General features: G+C 42.3%; 1 protein-coding gene across 2 annotated transcripts in view; it reads right to left on the bottom strand.

The window, feature by feature from the left end:
- Positions 1-17,549, bottom strand: part of GABRG2 (gamma-aminobutyric acid type A receptor subunit gamma2) — a 193,790-nt gene that overhangs the window by 90,189 nt on the left and 86,052 nt on the right. For both annotated transcript variants that reach the window (XM_056516664.1, XM_056516665.1), the window contains exon 2: positions 12,609-12,757. In XM_056516664.1, coding sequence (XP_056372639.1) covers positions 12,609-12,757 — 149 coding nt within the window. The remainder of the gene's footprint in view (positions 1-12,608; positions 12,758-17,549) is intronic.

Consider the following 17,549-nt stretch of genomic DNA (forward strand, 5'->3'; position numbering starts at 1 on the left):
TGGAAAGAACATTGTGTCCACGCTGCGACAAGGAAGTGTGAAACATGCGCCCTGCATGGCACACGTGTTGAATCTGGTTGTCAAGCGCTTCCTCAAGTCTTCACCCCATTTGCAAGACATCCTAAAAAATGGCAAGGAAACTGTGCATGCACTTCAGCCACTCGTACACCGCCAAGCACACCTTCTTTGAGCTGCAGCGTCAGAACGGTATCCCACAACATAGTCTTATTTGTGACGTCGCCACATGTTGGAATTCCACCCTCCATATGTTGGACAGAACATACGAACAAAGAAAAGCCATCACCGATTTCTTGATGATCCAAGCAGATAGGAGTATTCGCCTCTGTAACTTCAATGTGAACCAGTGGCAGCTCATACGTGACACCTGCTGTTTGCTGAGGCCCTTTGAGGAAGCCACATTATTTGTGAGTCGCCTGGATTACGCCATGAACGACGTAATTCCACTCCTACATTTCCTACAACAAATGATTGAAACCATGGCTGGTCACGGCAATGGAGACGTTGCGCCTACATCTCCAGGCTACATGGGCCCTGAGGGGGCTGAACTGGAGGAGGAGGATGATGAGGGGCAGAGCGGAGCACAGTTTAGGTTGGATGAGATGGCCGGTGTTTCTAGTCTTCGTACAGGAGAGGAGGAGCAGGAGCAGCCAGAGGAGCTGGAGGGCTATGAGGAAGTTGAGACAGAGAACCCAGACACACCGCGGCAGTATGCAGTGGAGATGGAGGCAGGTAGTCCCTCCGAGTCACTGGTGCAAATGGCACGATGCATGCTCAGTTGCTTGCGTAGTGACCCCCGAATTGTCAAAATTCGTCAGCGGGATGACTTCTGGATATCCACCTTATTAGACCCTCGCTACCATCCCAACATGGGGGCCTTTTTTACACCCACTGAGATGGAGGACAAACTGACCTACTACAGAGAGTTCCTACGTAGTCAGTTGGCTGATGCCTATCGGCCACATGGTCCATCCACTCGCAGGTCTGACTCGGGGGGCCCTCTGCGCTCACCTTCCACTGCAACTGCTGCTGGGGAGGGGAGGGGTGGCAGGAGCAGTACCAGCTCAATCACCAGCACCCTGAGTCTACAGTCGCTGATGAGTAGCTTTCTTCACCCACATAGTGAAGCAACTCATCAGCAGCAGGTAGACATGGAGCAGGACCTGAACCAGCAGGTGGTGGCATACCTTGACATGGCCATGCCCACAACCATTGAAGATCCGCTGGACTTCTGGGCAGCCAAACTCGATTTATGGCCACAACTAGCAGAGTTTGCCCTGGAAAAGCTGTCCTGCCCGGCCAGTAGTGTGCCATCAGAGCGGGTGTTTAGTGCGGCCGGGCCATAGTCACCCCAAGGCAAACTCGTCTGTCCACTAAAAATGTGGAGAGACTGATGTTTGTCAAGATGAATCAGGGATGGATCAGCCAGGATTTCCAGCCACCAATGCCAGATGGCTCAGAGTAGATTGACCATGCTCCTACAACAAAAATTTCTCAATTAACGTTGGTTATGAAACCCTCTGGGGCAGACCTGGGCATTGTATGGCCCGCTTGCCATATACGGTCCTTTGATTGGCTCTGACCGGCCCCCGCTGACTGGGGGACAACTATGCTGCCTAATCTAGGGGACATCTATGCTGCCTCATCTGGGGGACAAGTATGCTCCTAATCTGGGGGACCCCTATGCTGCCTAATCTGGGGACAACTATGCTCCTAATATGGGAGAAACGGATGCTTCTGGCCTTGGGCCTATAATTTTTGGAAGTTTAGCAGTAGCTTAATACATGCTTAATGCAAATGTCAACATTGATCTTTAAATGTAAGGGGTTATAAAACCCTCTTGGGTACTGCGAATGCCTGCTCCATACTCATTCTGTGTCTTTCAGGAACTACTAGCCTCCCTGCCCTCAGGCCTTGGGCCTTCAATTTTTGGATGTTTAGCAGTAGCTAAATACATGCTTAATGCAAATTTCAATATTCATCTTTAAATGTAAGGGTTGGTTATGAAACCCTTTTGGGTACTGGGAATGCCTGCTCCATACTCATTCTGTGTCTTTCAGGAACTACTTGCCTCACTGATGCTTGGGGCCTTGGGCCTTTAATTTTTGGATGTTTAGCAGTAGCTAAATACATGCTTAATGCAAATTTCAACATTGATCTTTAGTGAAGGGGTTATGAAACCCTCTTGGGTACTGCGAATGCTTGCTCCTGACTCAACCTGTGTCTTTCAGGAACTTCTTGCCTCACTGATGCTTGGCGCCTTGGGCCTTTAATTTTTGGATGTTTAGCAGTAGCTAAATACATGCTTAATGCAAATTTCAACATTGATCTTTAAATGTAAGGGGTTATGAAACCCTGTTGGGTACAGCGAATGCTTGCTCCTGACTCATCCTGTGTCTTTCAGGAACTTCTTGCCTCACTGATGCTTGGTGCCTTGGGCCTTAAATTTTTGGATGTTTAGAAGTAGCTAAATACATGCTTAATGCAAATTTCAACAATGATCTTTAAATTCTCGGCGTTCTGTCAGGGCCGTGGCCTACCCTGCCGGGGCCGATCCGAGGAACTCACTAAACCATCCAATCGGTAGTAGAGACAGGCGGTGTGTACAAAGGTCAGGGACTTAATGAACCCGAGCTTATGACCCGCACTTAGTTGGAATTCTTCTTTCATGGCAAATAATTGCAATCCCCTATCCCTATCACCAACATGGTTCAGCAGGTTACCCGCATCTGTCGCTTGAAGGATACACGCAGGCTGGTCCGTTCTGTGTAGCGCGCGTGCAGCCCCGGACATCTAAGGAATAACACACCTGTTATTGCTCAATCTCACGATTGATGGTGCAATGTAAGGGGTTATGAAAGCCTCTTGGTTACTGCTGATGCCTACTCCTGACTGCTCCTGTGTCTTTCAGGAACTACTTGCCTTCATGATGCTTCTGGGCTTGGCCCTTCAATTTTAGGATTTTTGAAATAGATACATACATGCTTAATTTAAATTTCAACATTTATGGTGCAATGTATTGGGTTATTAAACCCTCTTGGGTACTGTTTTTTCAAAAGTTTCTGATGCTATTTTTGGTAATAAACTTGAATTTTACTAACCATTACACCATGGAACGCTTGTAGTGTATGATTTTTTTAATTTACATTTTCAAAAATAATACAGAGAGGGATGAACTCTGCTTCTTTATTTCAGAAAAAATTACTTTAAAGAAGAATGTCTTTTGGTGGTCCACCGTCCTGCATTAGTGAGTCTTCTGGACTCTTGGGTATGCGCTTGGTCAGGGCAATGGCCGGTCAGGGCAATGGAGACATTACGCCTACATCTCACTGCCACATGAGCCCTGTGGGTGCTTGTGACATTACGTCCTTTGTACCCACACGGCGGGGTCTGGGACAGAAATTTTTATCTAAATAAAAAAATTAGACATTTCAATGGTCTCCTCATGCTTCAGCCCACTCCAGGCTGCGTCATTCAGTTAATATATAGGTAGCAGCCGCTGTCCTAAATTTTTTAAAAAATTTTTCGTCAAAAATGTTTGTCTTTTTTTTGTAGGGATTATGAAGCTTTGGTGCGTACTCATGCATCAGCCAACTCCAGGCTGTGTCATTGAGGCAATATATAGGTAGCAGACGCTGTCCTAAATTTTCACAAACATTTTTCGTCAAAAATGTTTGTCTTTTTTCTTGGGGATTGTAAAGCTTTTGTGCATACTCATGCATCCGCCAACTCCAGGCTGTGTCATTGAGGCAATATATAGGTATCATCCACTGTCCTAAATTTTCGTAAAAAATTTCCATCAAAAATGTTTGTCTTTTTTCGTAGGGATTGTGAAGCATTGGTGCGTACTCATGCATCAGCCAACTCCAGGCTGTGTCATTGAGGCAATTTATAGGTAGCACACGCTGTCCTAAATTTTCGTAAAAATTTTTCGGCAAAAATGTTTGTCTTTTTTCTTGGGGATTGTAAAGCTTTTGTGCATACTTGTGCATCAGCCAACTCCAGGCTGTGTCATTGAGGCAATATATAGGTATCACCCACTGTCCTAAATTTTCGTAAAAAATTTCCATCAAAGATGTCTGTCTTTTTTCGTAGGGATTGTGAAGCTTGCCAACTCCAGGCTGTGTCATTCAGGCAATATATGGTTTACTGATGGCGCTGCTGGGCCTGGGAATTTCAAATTTTCTCATAGGTAGCACCCGCTTTCCAAAATCTTTTTCAAAAATTTCGAAAAATGTTGTGTTTTTTGGGGGGGATTGTGAAGCCCTATTGTGTACTCATGAATCAGCCAACTCCAGGCTGTGTCATTCAGCCAATATATGGTTTACTGATGCCGCTGCTGGGCCTGAGTCTGGGAATTGCAAATTTTCTCATAGGAAGCCAAAATCTTTTTCAAAAATTTCAAAAAAAATTGTGTTTTTTGGGGGGGATTGTGAACCCTGCTGTGTACTCGTGAATCAGCCAACTCCAGACTGTGTCATTCAGGCAATATATGGGTTACTGATGCCACTGTTGGGCCTGGGTCTGGGAATTAAAAATTTTCTCATAGGTAGCACCCGCTATCCAAAATCTTCGGTTTAAATTTCTTAATTCATCTTTTAAACTTAGGGATTGTGAAGGCCTAGTGCCTACTCATGCTGCTGGCAACTCCGGGCTGTGCCATTCATCCACTATATGGTCTCCTCATGCTGCCAACACCTCCATGCTATGTCATTCAGCCACTATATGGTCTCCTCATGCTGACAACCAGTCCATGCTGTGTCATTAAGCCACTATATGGTGTCCTCATGCTTCAGCTTCATCCAAGCTGTGTCATTCAGCCACTATATGGTGTCCTCATGCTGCCAACACCTCCACGCTGTGTCATTCAGCCACTATATGGTCTCCTCATGCTGCCAACACATCCACGATGTGTCATTCAGCCACTATATGGTGTCCTCATGCTGCCAACACCTCCACGCTGTGCCATTCAGCCACTATATGGTGTCCTCATGCTGCCAACACCTCCACGCTGTGCCATTCAGCCACTATATGGTGTCCTCATGCTGCCAACACCTCCATGCTGTGCCATTCAGCCACTATATGGTGTCCTCATGCTGCCAACACATTCACACTGTGCCATTCAGCCACTATATGGTCTCCTCATGCTGACAAGCTGTCCATGCTGTGTCATTCAGCCACTATATGGTCTCCTCATGCTGCCAACACCTCCACGCTGTGTCATTCAGACACTGTATGGTGTCCTCATGCTTCAGCTTCATCCAAGCTGTGTCATTCTACCACTATATGGTGTCCTCATGCTGCCAACACCTCCACGCTGTGTCATTCAGCCACTATATGGTCTCCTCATGCTGCCAATACCTCCACGCTGTGTCATTCAGACACTATATGGTGTTCTCATGCTTCAGCTTCATCCAAGCTGTGTCATTCAGCCACTATATGGTTTCCTCATGCTGCCAACACCTCCACGCTGTGCCATTCAGCCACTATATGGTGTCCTCATGCTGCCAACACCTCCACGCTGTGTCATTCAGTCACTATATGGTCTCCTGACACTGATGCCACCACCAGGCTCTGTAATTGTGCTGCTGTGCGCCAGTGATTCTAAAAGCGAGGCCGGTAATCTGCATGTTATTCTGAATAAAAGTATTATTTCACTAACCCAGCACACTCCATATGCGTTTTAGAACACAGCAAAGTGTTCTATACCACTATAGAGGCTGTATCGGAAAATCGGCGAATCGGCCGAATCGAATTTTTGAAAAGTTCGCTTATCTCTAATACTGATGTATGAGTGATAAAGTACACAGACAACATGAATAGAGCATAAAGAGACTCTGTCATCAGAAAGTATAATCCTGGTGAAACGGAACCTGAGTAAATACACTTTGTAGGTGCCGTACATCAGATTAAATCACTGTGTACCACTCCAGACTTATGTGCTTTCTTGCTCAGTAGTAAGCATAAGAGACTGTTCCAGCCTGATCACCCACCAATGACTGGCAGTGTTCTGCCTGTGAACCAGTATTGATAAAATGCTGCCAATTACTGGCTGGTGGGCAGGACAGAATAGCCGCTTCTATATATTCTGAACTACTGAGCTCACGCTTGCTCAGTACTCTACAGTGATAAACTGGGATTTAAACAGTATTTTATTCATGGTCCTTGTCACCAGGTTTATCGCACTCAGATAGGGCAACATAAATCTAGTGAGGGATTCCTTGCTTATGCAAAATAGTGATGAAAGAACCAATTAAGAATGAATCAGATTCATTCTAAACTTTACAAAATAAATATTGCAAAAAATATTTTTGTGATTCATGATGTTGGGCTACTATGGAGGGGTACACAAGAAAATCTGGAGGAGTTCTTTAGTTATTTGAATAAACAACATGCCGTAATAAGATTTAATTCTGAAGTATCCGCCCATGCGATCCACTGTTTGGACATAAGGGTGGAAAAGAGAGAAAACACATGTAATCTGAATACAGCTGTACACTCTAAGACGACTAAGGTTAAGTTTCCACTTGGTATGGAACCGTACTCACATATGGTTCTGTACAGTTCCCATTGACTCCCATGTTAAAAAAAAGTATATGGTTTTCATACGGTTTTTCACCCGGACTAAAAACCGTGGTAAGCTACGGTTTTGGGCAGGTGAAAAAATGGACAAAACCATACAAGATGCAAAACGGACACAACCGGATGCATCGATTGGCATACGGTTTTCAATGGAGAGTCAATGCATACGGTTTTCAATGCGGTTCCATATGGTTTTCACATTGAAAACGTATACGGAATTGTCTTGCAAAAACATGGTGTGAATCCAGCCTCATACTAATAACTTGTAACACAAAGATAGTTTCCATGACCCTCAGACTTTTAGTGTAATACCAACGGGCCAATTTCCACAGGCTTGTGGATTATGCAACAATGAAGATGTAATGAAAATGGTAAAAAAAAAATCATTGAAAAAGGCCAGAGAAAGCAAAAGGACAGAGTAAATAAGAAGTAAAAAGGAAATTTGAAAAAAAGTGGTACAGTGAATAGGGAAGTTTGACACATTGAGCCCTCCAGGACTTAATAAAGAGTGTCACTTTATTGCATTTTTGTAATATATCATGAAAGATTCAGGTCAAACATGTGGCATAGCAGGTATATAGTTTTATACTATTTAAATATTTGTAGTGTTCTCAATATGGAATGTATTTATTCTAGACCTATTTGTTATTGTTATCAATGTGGTAAACTAATTCTAATTATGCATAGTTTAGTATGTGTAGTACAAGTAGTTCTATAGGTCTAAACTTATTGTTTTAAATGGTGAAGGTGGTTTGCAGCTGTTCAGTTAGTCTGTTGATACTTGAAAATGCAGGACAGGCAATGAGTATAAGAACGATAAGTGATCAACAGAGCACATCTGAGGAAGAAGGTATAGCTTTCTAAAACATAACACAATGCAGCATGGCCTGATGTGATCCACTCGCCTATGAAAAAAAGTCTCTTGATGCCGCATAGACGGGGACTGGAAGCTTTGTATGGATGACCGGAGAAAATGTATGCAAGCATAAGGTTTGGACTCTATAAGACACATATGTTGGGTGTTGTTAAGAAATGTAATGTCTACATTCTTACATAAAGAATTTAATTTAAAAGTAGAGTGTAGAATGTTACGTAAATTAGACTATTTGTGTGAGGGAGGATGCCTCAAAGTGCACCCACACTGGAGGTGGCTTTTAAAATATTTATTTTTGTGTAAAAATATCTGCGTCCCACTTTGGTCTGGGGCCAGGACTGGATGAATGTTTTTGTCTTCTAGTGATCACTAGAGTGCTGCATGGTTTTCTTCTGCTTTGCTCTAGTTATCACTAAATTCTCACTAGAGGCCAAAGAGGAAGACTGTGGTCTGTCCACAGCCTGGAGCGAGGAGCAGGTAAGTAACACTACCCTACAGAGATGCAGGGACAAATGTTATTTTGACAGGAGTCCCTGCTCCTCTACAGTAAACAGCAATGGAGTTTCTGAGTACTTGCCTTATATGTATACTTCTAATACTTGCTGTGTAAGACACTTTTTGTTTGGCCTAGTGAGTATACACTGAGCAGGAGAAATCCAACATATGCCTTCTGCCCAGTATGTAGTTTCCATGAAGCCCTTCTGCGGGGCACCATGTAAATTACACAGAGGGCAGGGACTTCTGTCATTTTGACAGGAATCCCTACTCTTACACAGTAAATGTGATGGGCTATGCTGTTTACTGTTTAAACCATAAAGGTCAGTGGCATTGCTATGCATCTCTACTTAACTCCTTACACTTTTTGGGACAGGCGTTTCAAACCTGGCTCAGAACTGTAAGGCCAAATACAAATCTTCATCAAATCCAAAATGAAATGAAAGTAAATGTGTGATTTTTTTTTTCTGATAAGAACTTTATGCTGAAACATATTCATTTTTTTTCTTCAAATCTGTTTCTATTACTGATTGTGATTTTTTTTGTACATTATTATGGGGTAAGCCATCTTGCCTGAGCTGTGTTTAATAGAATTTTGGGAAATGCTTTACAGCAAGCCCCATGGACATAGACACAATTAATATCTCCATACCCTATTCTTTGTATGGGAGAGGCTTGTAAACATGCTCTGTGATCTGTGCAGAGGTCAGTCTACAGGGGATGGGGGACTGAGTTCCTCTTGCCTTTACTACCTACTGGTGTCAGGGACCGACCAGGGGACAGGGAGAGTGAGCCCTGAACTGACCCTAAAACTGCTCTCCCTGCCTACTTGCCCATCCACCCTAACAGGTGCATCGACAACTGGGCGCCAGTCCCTTCCTGAACTAAAGTGCAGGGGCCTAATAAAAACACATACTAATAAATAGTTGGTCACAAACCGGAAACATAACAGGAGCATATAGCTCAATAGTATAAGTTCAGAGGACACAGATCAGTGAGCAGCACAGGGGACACTATGGATCAGTGGTCATGAACAGAGGACTCAGTGGTCATGAACAGAAGACACTATCGATCCATGGTCGTGAACAGATGACACTATAGATCAGTAGTCATTTACAGAACTCCAAAGATGAAATCAAGAACTAAAAAAAATAGAGTTCAAAACACCAGACAGGAAAACGGATAAGTCAACAGACTTTAGGAACAGACAGGAATATAGCATAATCCCCCAGAACATACAGAAGACACAAAGTCCCCATGGACCAGAAACAGGGATCTATTGCTAATCAGGAATATTTGGATTCCCTATGCAAAACCTCCAGTAGACACAAAGTCCCTATAGACAGGTAATAGGAATGCCTAGATACACAGGATATATTTATAGAACACTGTTCACACTGAACACAAGACAGGAATAATCATAATCCCTTCAGAACACCTCCAGTAGACAAGGAGTCCCATGGGGCGGTAACGGGGATGCCTAGATACACAGGATATTTTTTGTAGAACACTGTTCACACTGAACACACAAACAGGACACTCCACTATAGGAGTAGCCATTAATAATAAATCCAAATAGACTACTGGCCAGAGGCACACTCCACCGTGTGGTCAGAATGCTGGCCCAGTAGGGAAACAGAAATTTAAAACACAGAACTTCACATAAACGGATACAAGAGAAAACACAGTGTGAACAGAAACATAGCAGAAAGGATAAACAAATCTTAAAACTGACTAAACAAACCCAGCTTAAAATCCAGGAAGAGCATGGCTAAAACCAGAAAATACAAAGCACATGCTAAAACAAAGATAGTAGATTAAAAGCTCAAACAAAGAGTGTTTCACCAAGCAGCATAGTCAGCATGTTAGCAGCTAGACATCAGGAAGTCCATTAGTAAATTAAGTCACCCCAGTAGCTACCATCAGCATGTGCAGCATGTTAGCAAGTCAGGATGAAATGAAGTCAATTACCAACGCTGAGGCTAGGCCGAGCTGATATTAAGTAGACACACCTTAAAGGTTATTGGCTGAAAAAGCCAGAGACGTTAACTATTCCCTGACCAGAGAACATAAAACTGTTCACACACAGAAAATCCAAAGCTGTGTGTGAACACAGACCAGGACAGACATGACACTGGTGTCAGTTTTCATTGTAATGCTGTACAGATCCTTTCCCTGCAGCCTCCTCCTTCTCATCACATACAGAACAGGAAGTCTCATCTTAGTTTTAGGTTTAGTGGCCAAACTAAAAGTGCATTATTTCAGGTTTATTTCCTAGATTATGAATAATAAAATGGTAAATTAGAAACAAAAAAAATCAAATAATTTTTTTTCCAATAAAATCTTTATGTAAACAGTAGGTTATTTTCTGATAGCACATACCATTTAATGGCCTGATGTAAAGTGAAACCTCTAGAAACAAATCTTAGAAAGTTCACTTATCTATATTGTGAAATATTTTGAAAATGTCTGAAAAGAGTGCTGGCATGAGGTTATAAATTACTGTAAATTTAAGTCATTTTTTTCTATTGAATTACTGTATATAATGACAGATATTTCCACTCTTACTTTCCTTCCTATGTATTATAATAAAATTCAATACAATATCACAGCATGTCAGCAAGACTCTTAAAAAGCTACAATTCATACCACCAATGACTGGGTGGCCACATACAAACATACTGTATATAGAATATAGATCTACCAACAGTTTATCGTGAAACCATGTTTTTTTTTTTTTATAAGCTAGCTACCTTGTACCACTTTGGTTTATGTTTAAAAACAGGAAAGAGAAGAAAGGAAATATCCCTACTTTACATATTATAAAACAAAGTGTTGTCAAATTAATTCTTTTGAGAACCTAGCTTCTTGATCCATGGCTAAAATAATCCCTTCCTTCAGATGTTTGTTGCCAGTTTTCCTTGATAGTGAGAGAATTTTTTCCTGACCCACAAGGGGAATTAGGTAACCTATCTCAAAACACCAGCTGACCCTACCAGTGTGAAGAAGGTGCTTAAAATATAACTTTTATTGTTCCTCTAAAAGCTCAAAAAAGGTTCAGTGTTATCTTAAAGTGATGATATAATGGTATCTATAAAGCAATCCTTATTTAAAGCTGCTAAGATATGTAAATAAACTATGTGAAGTGCAATATAGCATATATGCACATCACAGATCCCCACATATATTACATATTCTCCCAATGCATTTCTATTGCTTGTGCCAGCGATGTCATCAGGGGAGTGTCTTTAGATTAACAGATGGGGCTAAATATACAACCCTCCAATGTTACATTATTCATGGGAGGTTTTATAAAAAAAAAGAGCAGCAAAGTGACCTGGCAATCACACAATTACACCACATGCATTGCTAGGTAGATATGACAGGACTACTCATCCAACCTGGGTCACTGACAGAACATCCTATAACAACCTTTAAGGGGTTGCCCCCTGTTGGGAAAAACCCTTAAACTAGAAAACCTCCCCTAAAATTTAACCTTTATTGGTTTGTTTGAAATTATACCCCACAAGAACATTTAAAATCCCAGCGGAATTGTCATAACGTGTATGCTTATTGACTGACATACACTTATTGGGAAATTTTAGGGTCCAGTTAAGCGCTTGTAAGTTCGTGTGCCAGTGAATACTGCACATGTCAGCTACTGGTTCCCAGTCCCAATAAGTGTATGTCAGTCAATAAGCATACACGTTATGACAATTCCGCTGGGATTTTAAATGTTCTTGTGGGGTATAATTTTAAACAAACCAATAAAGGTTACATTTTAGGGGAGGTTTTCTAGTTTAAGGGTTTTCCCCGACAGGGGGCAACCCCTTAAAGGTTGTTATAAATTGTTATTGCCCTGAAACCTCCAGGGACACTTTAGTTGAGGCAGATTATTACTGACAGAACATGACCCCACAAGTTGGCGGTGACTGTTAATTGTTCTGTGGTTTGCATAGCGGTGGCGCGCTTTTGCAGTGGCAGAAGGGTTGGCTATGTCTGCCTGACCTGCGTGCAGGTCAGGCAGACATAGATGACCCTTCTGCCACTGCAAGCAGGCATAGAATAACAGCATTGCAAGAAGGCATAGAATAACATTGCAAGAAGACATTAAAAGAAGGCATAGAATAACATTGCAAGAAGACATTGAAAGAAGGCATGGAACAGCGTTGCAAGTAGGCATAGAATAACGGTCGTATGCAGGACCGGTACTTTTTGTGCATAATTTGTGTGAATTACCTCCCTAGTCAAGTAATTTCCATATTTCAGTCTCAATAATTATATTGTAAGTCTTGATACCGATAGATAAAGGATAAGTAGGGCAAAAGTTTTTCTTTCTAGTGTCTTCCACATTCTTCACGCTTATTATCTACTACATATAAAATAAAATAAGGCTGATTATGGGTGGACAAGGGAGAAGAACAAGCCTGAAGATATGACCACAAGGATGAGCTATTTTTACATATAGAACAGGTCTAATTTTTATATTATTTGAGTACTTTTGGCATTCTAGCCTTTCTTTTTATTTAGATGTCTGCTAACAGATCAGATCAGATGTAACGGACAACCCATTCCACGGGACAAGATAAAATAGTGTATTGAGCACATTGTATTATATCATGTAGTACATACTTCATACCTCCAATATCAGGCCTGAGCTTGTTGTCATAACCTTTTAACAGTCCATTTAGAATAGACGTAACATCATTATCATGGAATTTTCTTGTCAAAAGCCATGTTTTATTAGATGGTGCATCTTCATAATCTTCATCTTCTTTTTGAACAGAACTACAAAAAGAGAATAAATAAGCTGAATTTACATAAATACATATATAAATATACTTATTCAATTACTTTCTAATAACATCAGCGTGCTGTTCATTTGGAGTTGTGGTTATAATATTAGAAAGGACCAATGATATGAGCCATTTCTGTACCAAAACTCTTCAAAACTCCAATAAAAGCCTGATAGCCATATCAGATATATTTTAAGGGGTATTCCAGAATTTCTTTTTCTACAGCCTTTAAATCAATGATGCATTGCCAAGTGATACCATTGCCAATTAATATGCTTCTACTGCTTCAGTGTGCTGCTGTATCTTATTTCCCCACCTGGAAGTGCTGCAGTGTTAGTATTTTCATTTTACTGTTGTCTCCTTACCCAGCATTCTATGTGGCCAAAGACGATATGTTAAATGGCAAATGGTCTCCAGGGAGCGTGGCTATGTGTCAGTGGGTGGATGACATTATTTCAGTAAATCCTTCCCATTCTGCTATTCAGCCACCCACTACAGCATAACCATGCCCCTGGGGACCATGAGACCATGTGCCTTATGATGAATTGTCTCTGGCTGCATGGAATAAAATTGATATTATGCTCAACCAAAGTAAAGTGAAGAGTACCACAATCATGCCACTAAATTGGACAATCTTAGCCTTAAAGGGGTACTCTGCTGTATCAAAAGAACAAAATTATAAGAGTGTTCAGGGAAGTGCCTAAAAAGTAACTTTTATTTGGATCATTAAAAATCACCCAAAAATGGGTTTAATTATAACACCATTAAAATAAATATATACAGACCACCGGGAGCAGAATCCTTCTTGGAACAAAGGAAACGCTCAACCTGTGCCACAGATAATTAGCAACTGTTTGTTACCAATGTTGAGTAGCAATGTATCATACCACTAATATATTATACCACCGACGCGTTTCTGCCATATCTTTAAATGGCGTCCTCAGGGAGGAAAATAATATGTCCAAAATCGATATGTCAGATCAATACAAGAGATATTATATGTACAACATCGGTATATCAGATTAATAAAAGAGATATTATATAGGTCCTTGGCATGGGTGACAGGTCATCCAGCTGCAAAAATAAATTCTCCTATCCCTATGTTTCCTGTAGGGAAAAAGGGAAGGGCAGCAGATATACATAAATGGTAATATGCTGTCCCTATATTGTATGCCAGGACTCTGTCCGTTGGTCCACCTGTAAGAAAAGGAAAATACAGTATTCCAGTGGCGCCCTGCAAGAGAAAGATTGCACCATGTATTAACATTGATCCAAAGGTTTACTCACGGAACTCACGTCACTTCCGGCAAGGGCCGGAGGTTGTATGCACGCCAATGCGCCCGTCCTCTGCGACGCTCTAGACAGAGGGGGCGTATCCAATGAGGATACACAGTGGCATTCACTCTAAAGTCTCCATTCCGGAAGATGACAGGTATGTAAACAAGGCTTTAAGGCTGTTTAGCTGTGCATCAATTTACACAGTCATGGATACTGAGGCTTATGCTCTGTAACTATATTGTCGCAACCAACCCCAATTAAATAAATAGGGGATGAGTTGTGACTATTCTCCTGGGGTTAGTTACAGGCTCATTATATGTGAATGTAGCTGTCATAAATGTGTGTGCAATACAGCATTCCTAAATATAGAGAGATGCCTATATCTGTCATGAGTAAGGGGTGTGTTCAAACCAAAGTTGGGGTATATATAGTGGTACCACACATATTATCCTGAGTGAGGATGGTAGGTGTCGTAGAGATAGGGGGAACCTCTGGAAACGGATTCACCCCCATATCCACAAGCGGCCCAATCTGAACAGGGCTTGACAAAAATGGATGTGGATGGGATGGTCCCTGTAATGGGGGTCCCTAAAGGGGAGGAGGGAAGGGGCAAGGTGTGGGCCTAAATGATCTACACTATCCCTAGATTACCCTATTACATTAACCCTAAGACCTAGGCGGGGTGGCCGCCCTAAAAGGGCGGTCCCACTTAGGAACCTCCTATTGGGTGACTATATACCCTGGAGTAGACTAGGGGTGACTGCTATCTCCTATCGACCCTCTAATTCCAATGCTATCTCCTATCGACCCTCTAATTCCAAGGATATTCCAATGCTGGTTGATAATTTCTCTCACCTGGGGTACCCTTCTGTCAAAAGTACCAATAACTCTAGCACTTGTGGATGTATCAGACTGATACATCCACAAGTGCTAGAGTTATTGGTACTTTTGACAGAAAAGCACCCCAGGTGAGAGAAATTATCAACCAGCATTGGAATATCCTTGGGATGGACCCGGACCTCCGGGATATTGTTGGCCCGAGCCCACAAATTACATACCGACAGGGCAAGAGTATAGGAGATTTGGTGGTCCGGAGCCATCTTGAACCAGAACAGACACCGCAAAACTGGCTTAACAGACTATCAGACATCTCAGGCTGCTTTATATGTGGCCATTGCAGAGCGTGCCAATATGTGGAGAAGAGTGACAAGGTACCCAATATACAAGGAGAGGTGATACCCATTAGAGAATTCATTAACTGCTCATCAAAATGCGTTATATATATGGGAATATGCACCTGCCCCCCGCATATATGTGGGGAAGACTTTGAGAGAATTTAGAAAAAGAATCTTGGAGCACATCGGGGACATAAGAAACCATTGAGAAACATCTGTGGCAACCCACATAAACCAACAGCACTCGGTGATTTAAGATCAATCAAATTCATGGGGATTGACCAAATTATTCCCTCCCAGAGGGGTGGGATATAGATATACTTTTACTCCAACGGGAATGCCGCTGGATCTATCATCTTGACTCAGTGGCTCCCAAAGGCCTAAATGAACAGTTGAATTTTGTCTGCTTCTTATAAATGGTATATGGTGGGATATTGGGTGACTCCTAGGTAGACAGGGACGACCTTAGAGGGTCGATAGGAGATAGCAGTCTCCCCTAGTCTACTCCAGGGTATATAGTCACCCAAGAGGAGGTTCCTGAGCGGGACCGGCCTTTTTAGGGCGGCCACCCCGCCTAGGTCTTAGGGTTAATGTAATAGGGTAATCTAGGGATAGTGTAGATCATTTAGGCCCACACCTTGCTCCTTCCCTCCTCCCCTTTAGGGACCCACATTACAGGGACCATCCCATCCATTTTTGTCAAGCCCTGTTCAGATTGGGCTGCTTGTGGATATGGGGGTGAATCCGTTTCCAGAGGTTGCCCCTATCTCTACAACACCTACCATCCTCACTCAGGATAATATGTGTGGTACCACTATATATACCCCAACTTTGGTTTGAACATACCCCTTACTCATGACAGATATAGGCGTCTCTCTCTATTTAGGAATGCTGTATTGCACACACATTTATAACAGCTACATTCACATATAATGAGCCTGTAACTAACCCCAGGAGAATAGTCACAACTCATCCCCTATTTATTTAATTGGGGTTGGTTGTGACAATATAGTTACAGAGCATAAGCCTCAGTATCCATGACTGTGTAAATTGATGCACGGACGGGCGCAGTGGCGTGCATACAACCTCCGGCCCTTGCCGGAAGTGACGACAGACGCTGACAGTTCACCCACCGGAGTGAATAGAACTGGACGGAGCCAGCTCCCTGCGCCACAACAGGTTGTCGCGCCCGCCCCGTTAACCAGGGTTCCGTGAGTAAACCTTTGGATCAATGTTAATACATGGTCCAATCTTTCTCTTGCAGGGCGCCACTTGAATACTGCACTTTCCTTTTCTTACAGGTGGACCAACGGACAGAGTCCTGGCATACAATATAGGGACAGCGTATTACCATTTATGTATATCTGCTGCCATTCCCTTTTTCCCTACAGGAAACATAGGGATAGGAGAATTTCTTTTTGCAGCTGAATGACCTGTCACCCATGCCAAGGATCTATATAATATCTCTTGTATTGATCTGATATACAGATTTTGTACATATAATATCTCTTGTATTGATCTGACATGCCAATTTTGTACATATTATATGCCTCCCTGAGGACGCCATTTAAACACATGGCAGAAACGCGTCGGTGGTATAATATATTAGTGGTATGATTCATTGCTACTCAACATTGGTAACAAACAGTTGCTAATTATCTGTGGCACAGGTTGAGCGTTTCCTTTGTTCCAAGAAGGATTCTGCTCCCGGTGGTCTGTATATATTTATTTTAATGGTGTTATAATTAAACACATTTTTGGGTGATTTTTAATGATCCAAATAAAAGTTACTTTTTAGGCACTACCCTGAACACTCTTATAATTTTGTTCTTTTGATATATTTGAATGCTGGGGGGAGTTGCGCTAAAGCGCGATCTGACATGGGACCTAACATATCTACGCTTAGTAATTATTAGGGGTACTCTGCTGCTCAGCATTTGGAACAAACTGTAGAGTACCCCTTTAAGTTAAATTTTAAGTAGATCCCCCCAGCAGAGTCAAAAAATCCCCTGATTCTAAGTGGTAGATCAGTGGAAAGTTAAAGGATTATGCAGGATTAGAAAACCATAGTTGCTTTCTTCCAGAACAGCGCCTTTTTTGTACTGAGTTTGTGTGGGGTATTGCACTTTACTTTCACTGAAGTAAATGTAGCTGCGTTATAATGCCGCACACAGGACGCATGCAAGCCCCAGTCTGTCACTCACCTGGTGTTTCTCCTGCCCCCGCCTCTGCCTCCCTGCTCCAGCGCACGCGCTGAAGCTTTCAGATTTAAAGGGCCAGTGCGCTCATTAGTGTAATTCACCTGTGGCTCATTGATGAATTCCTCCACCC

This window comes from Hyla sarda, chromosome 4 (assembly GCF_029499605.1).
Source record: "Hyla sarda isolate aHylSar1 chromosome 4, aHylSar1.hap1, whole genome shotgun sequence".
In the NCBI taxonomy this organism is placed as follows: Eukaryota; Metazoa; Chordata; class Amphibia; order Anura; family Hylidae; genus Hyla; species Hyla sarda.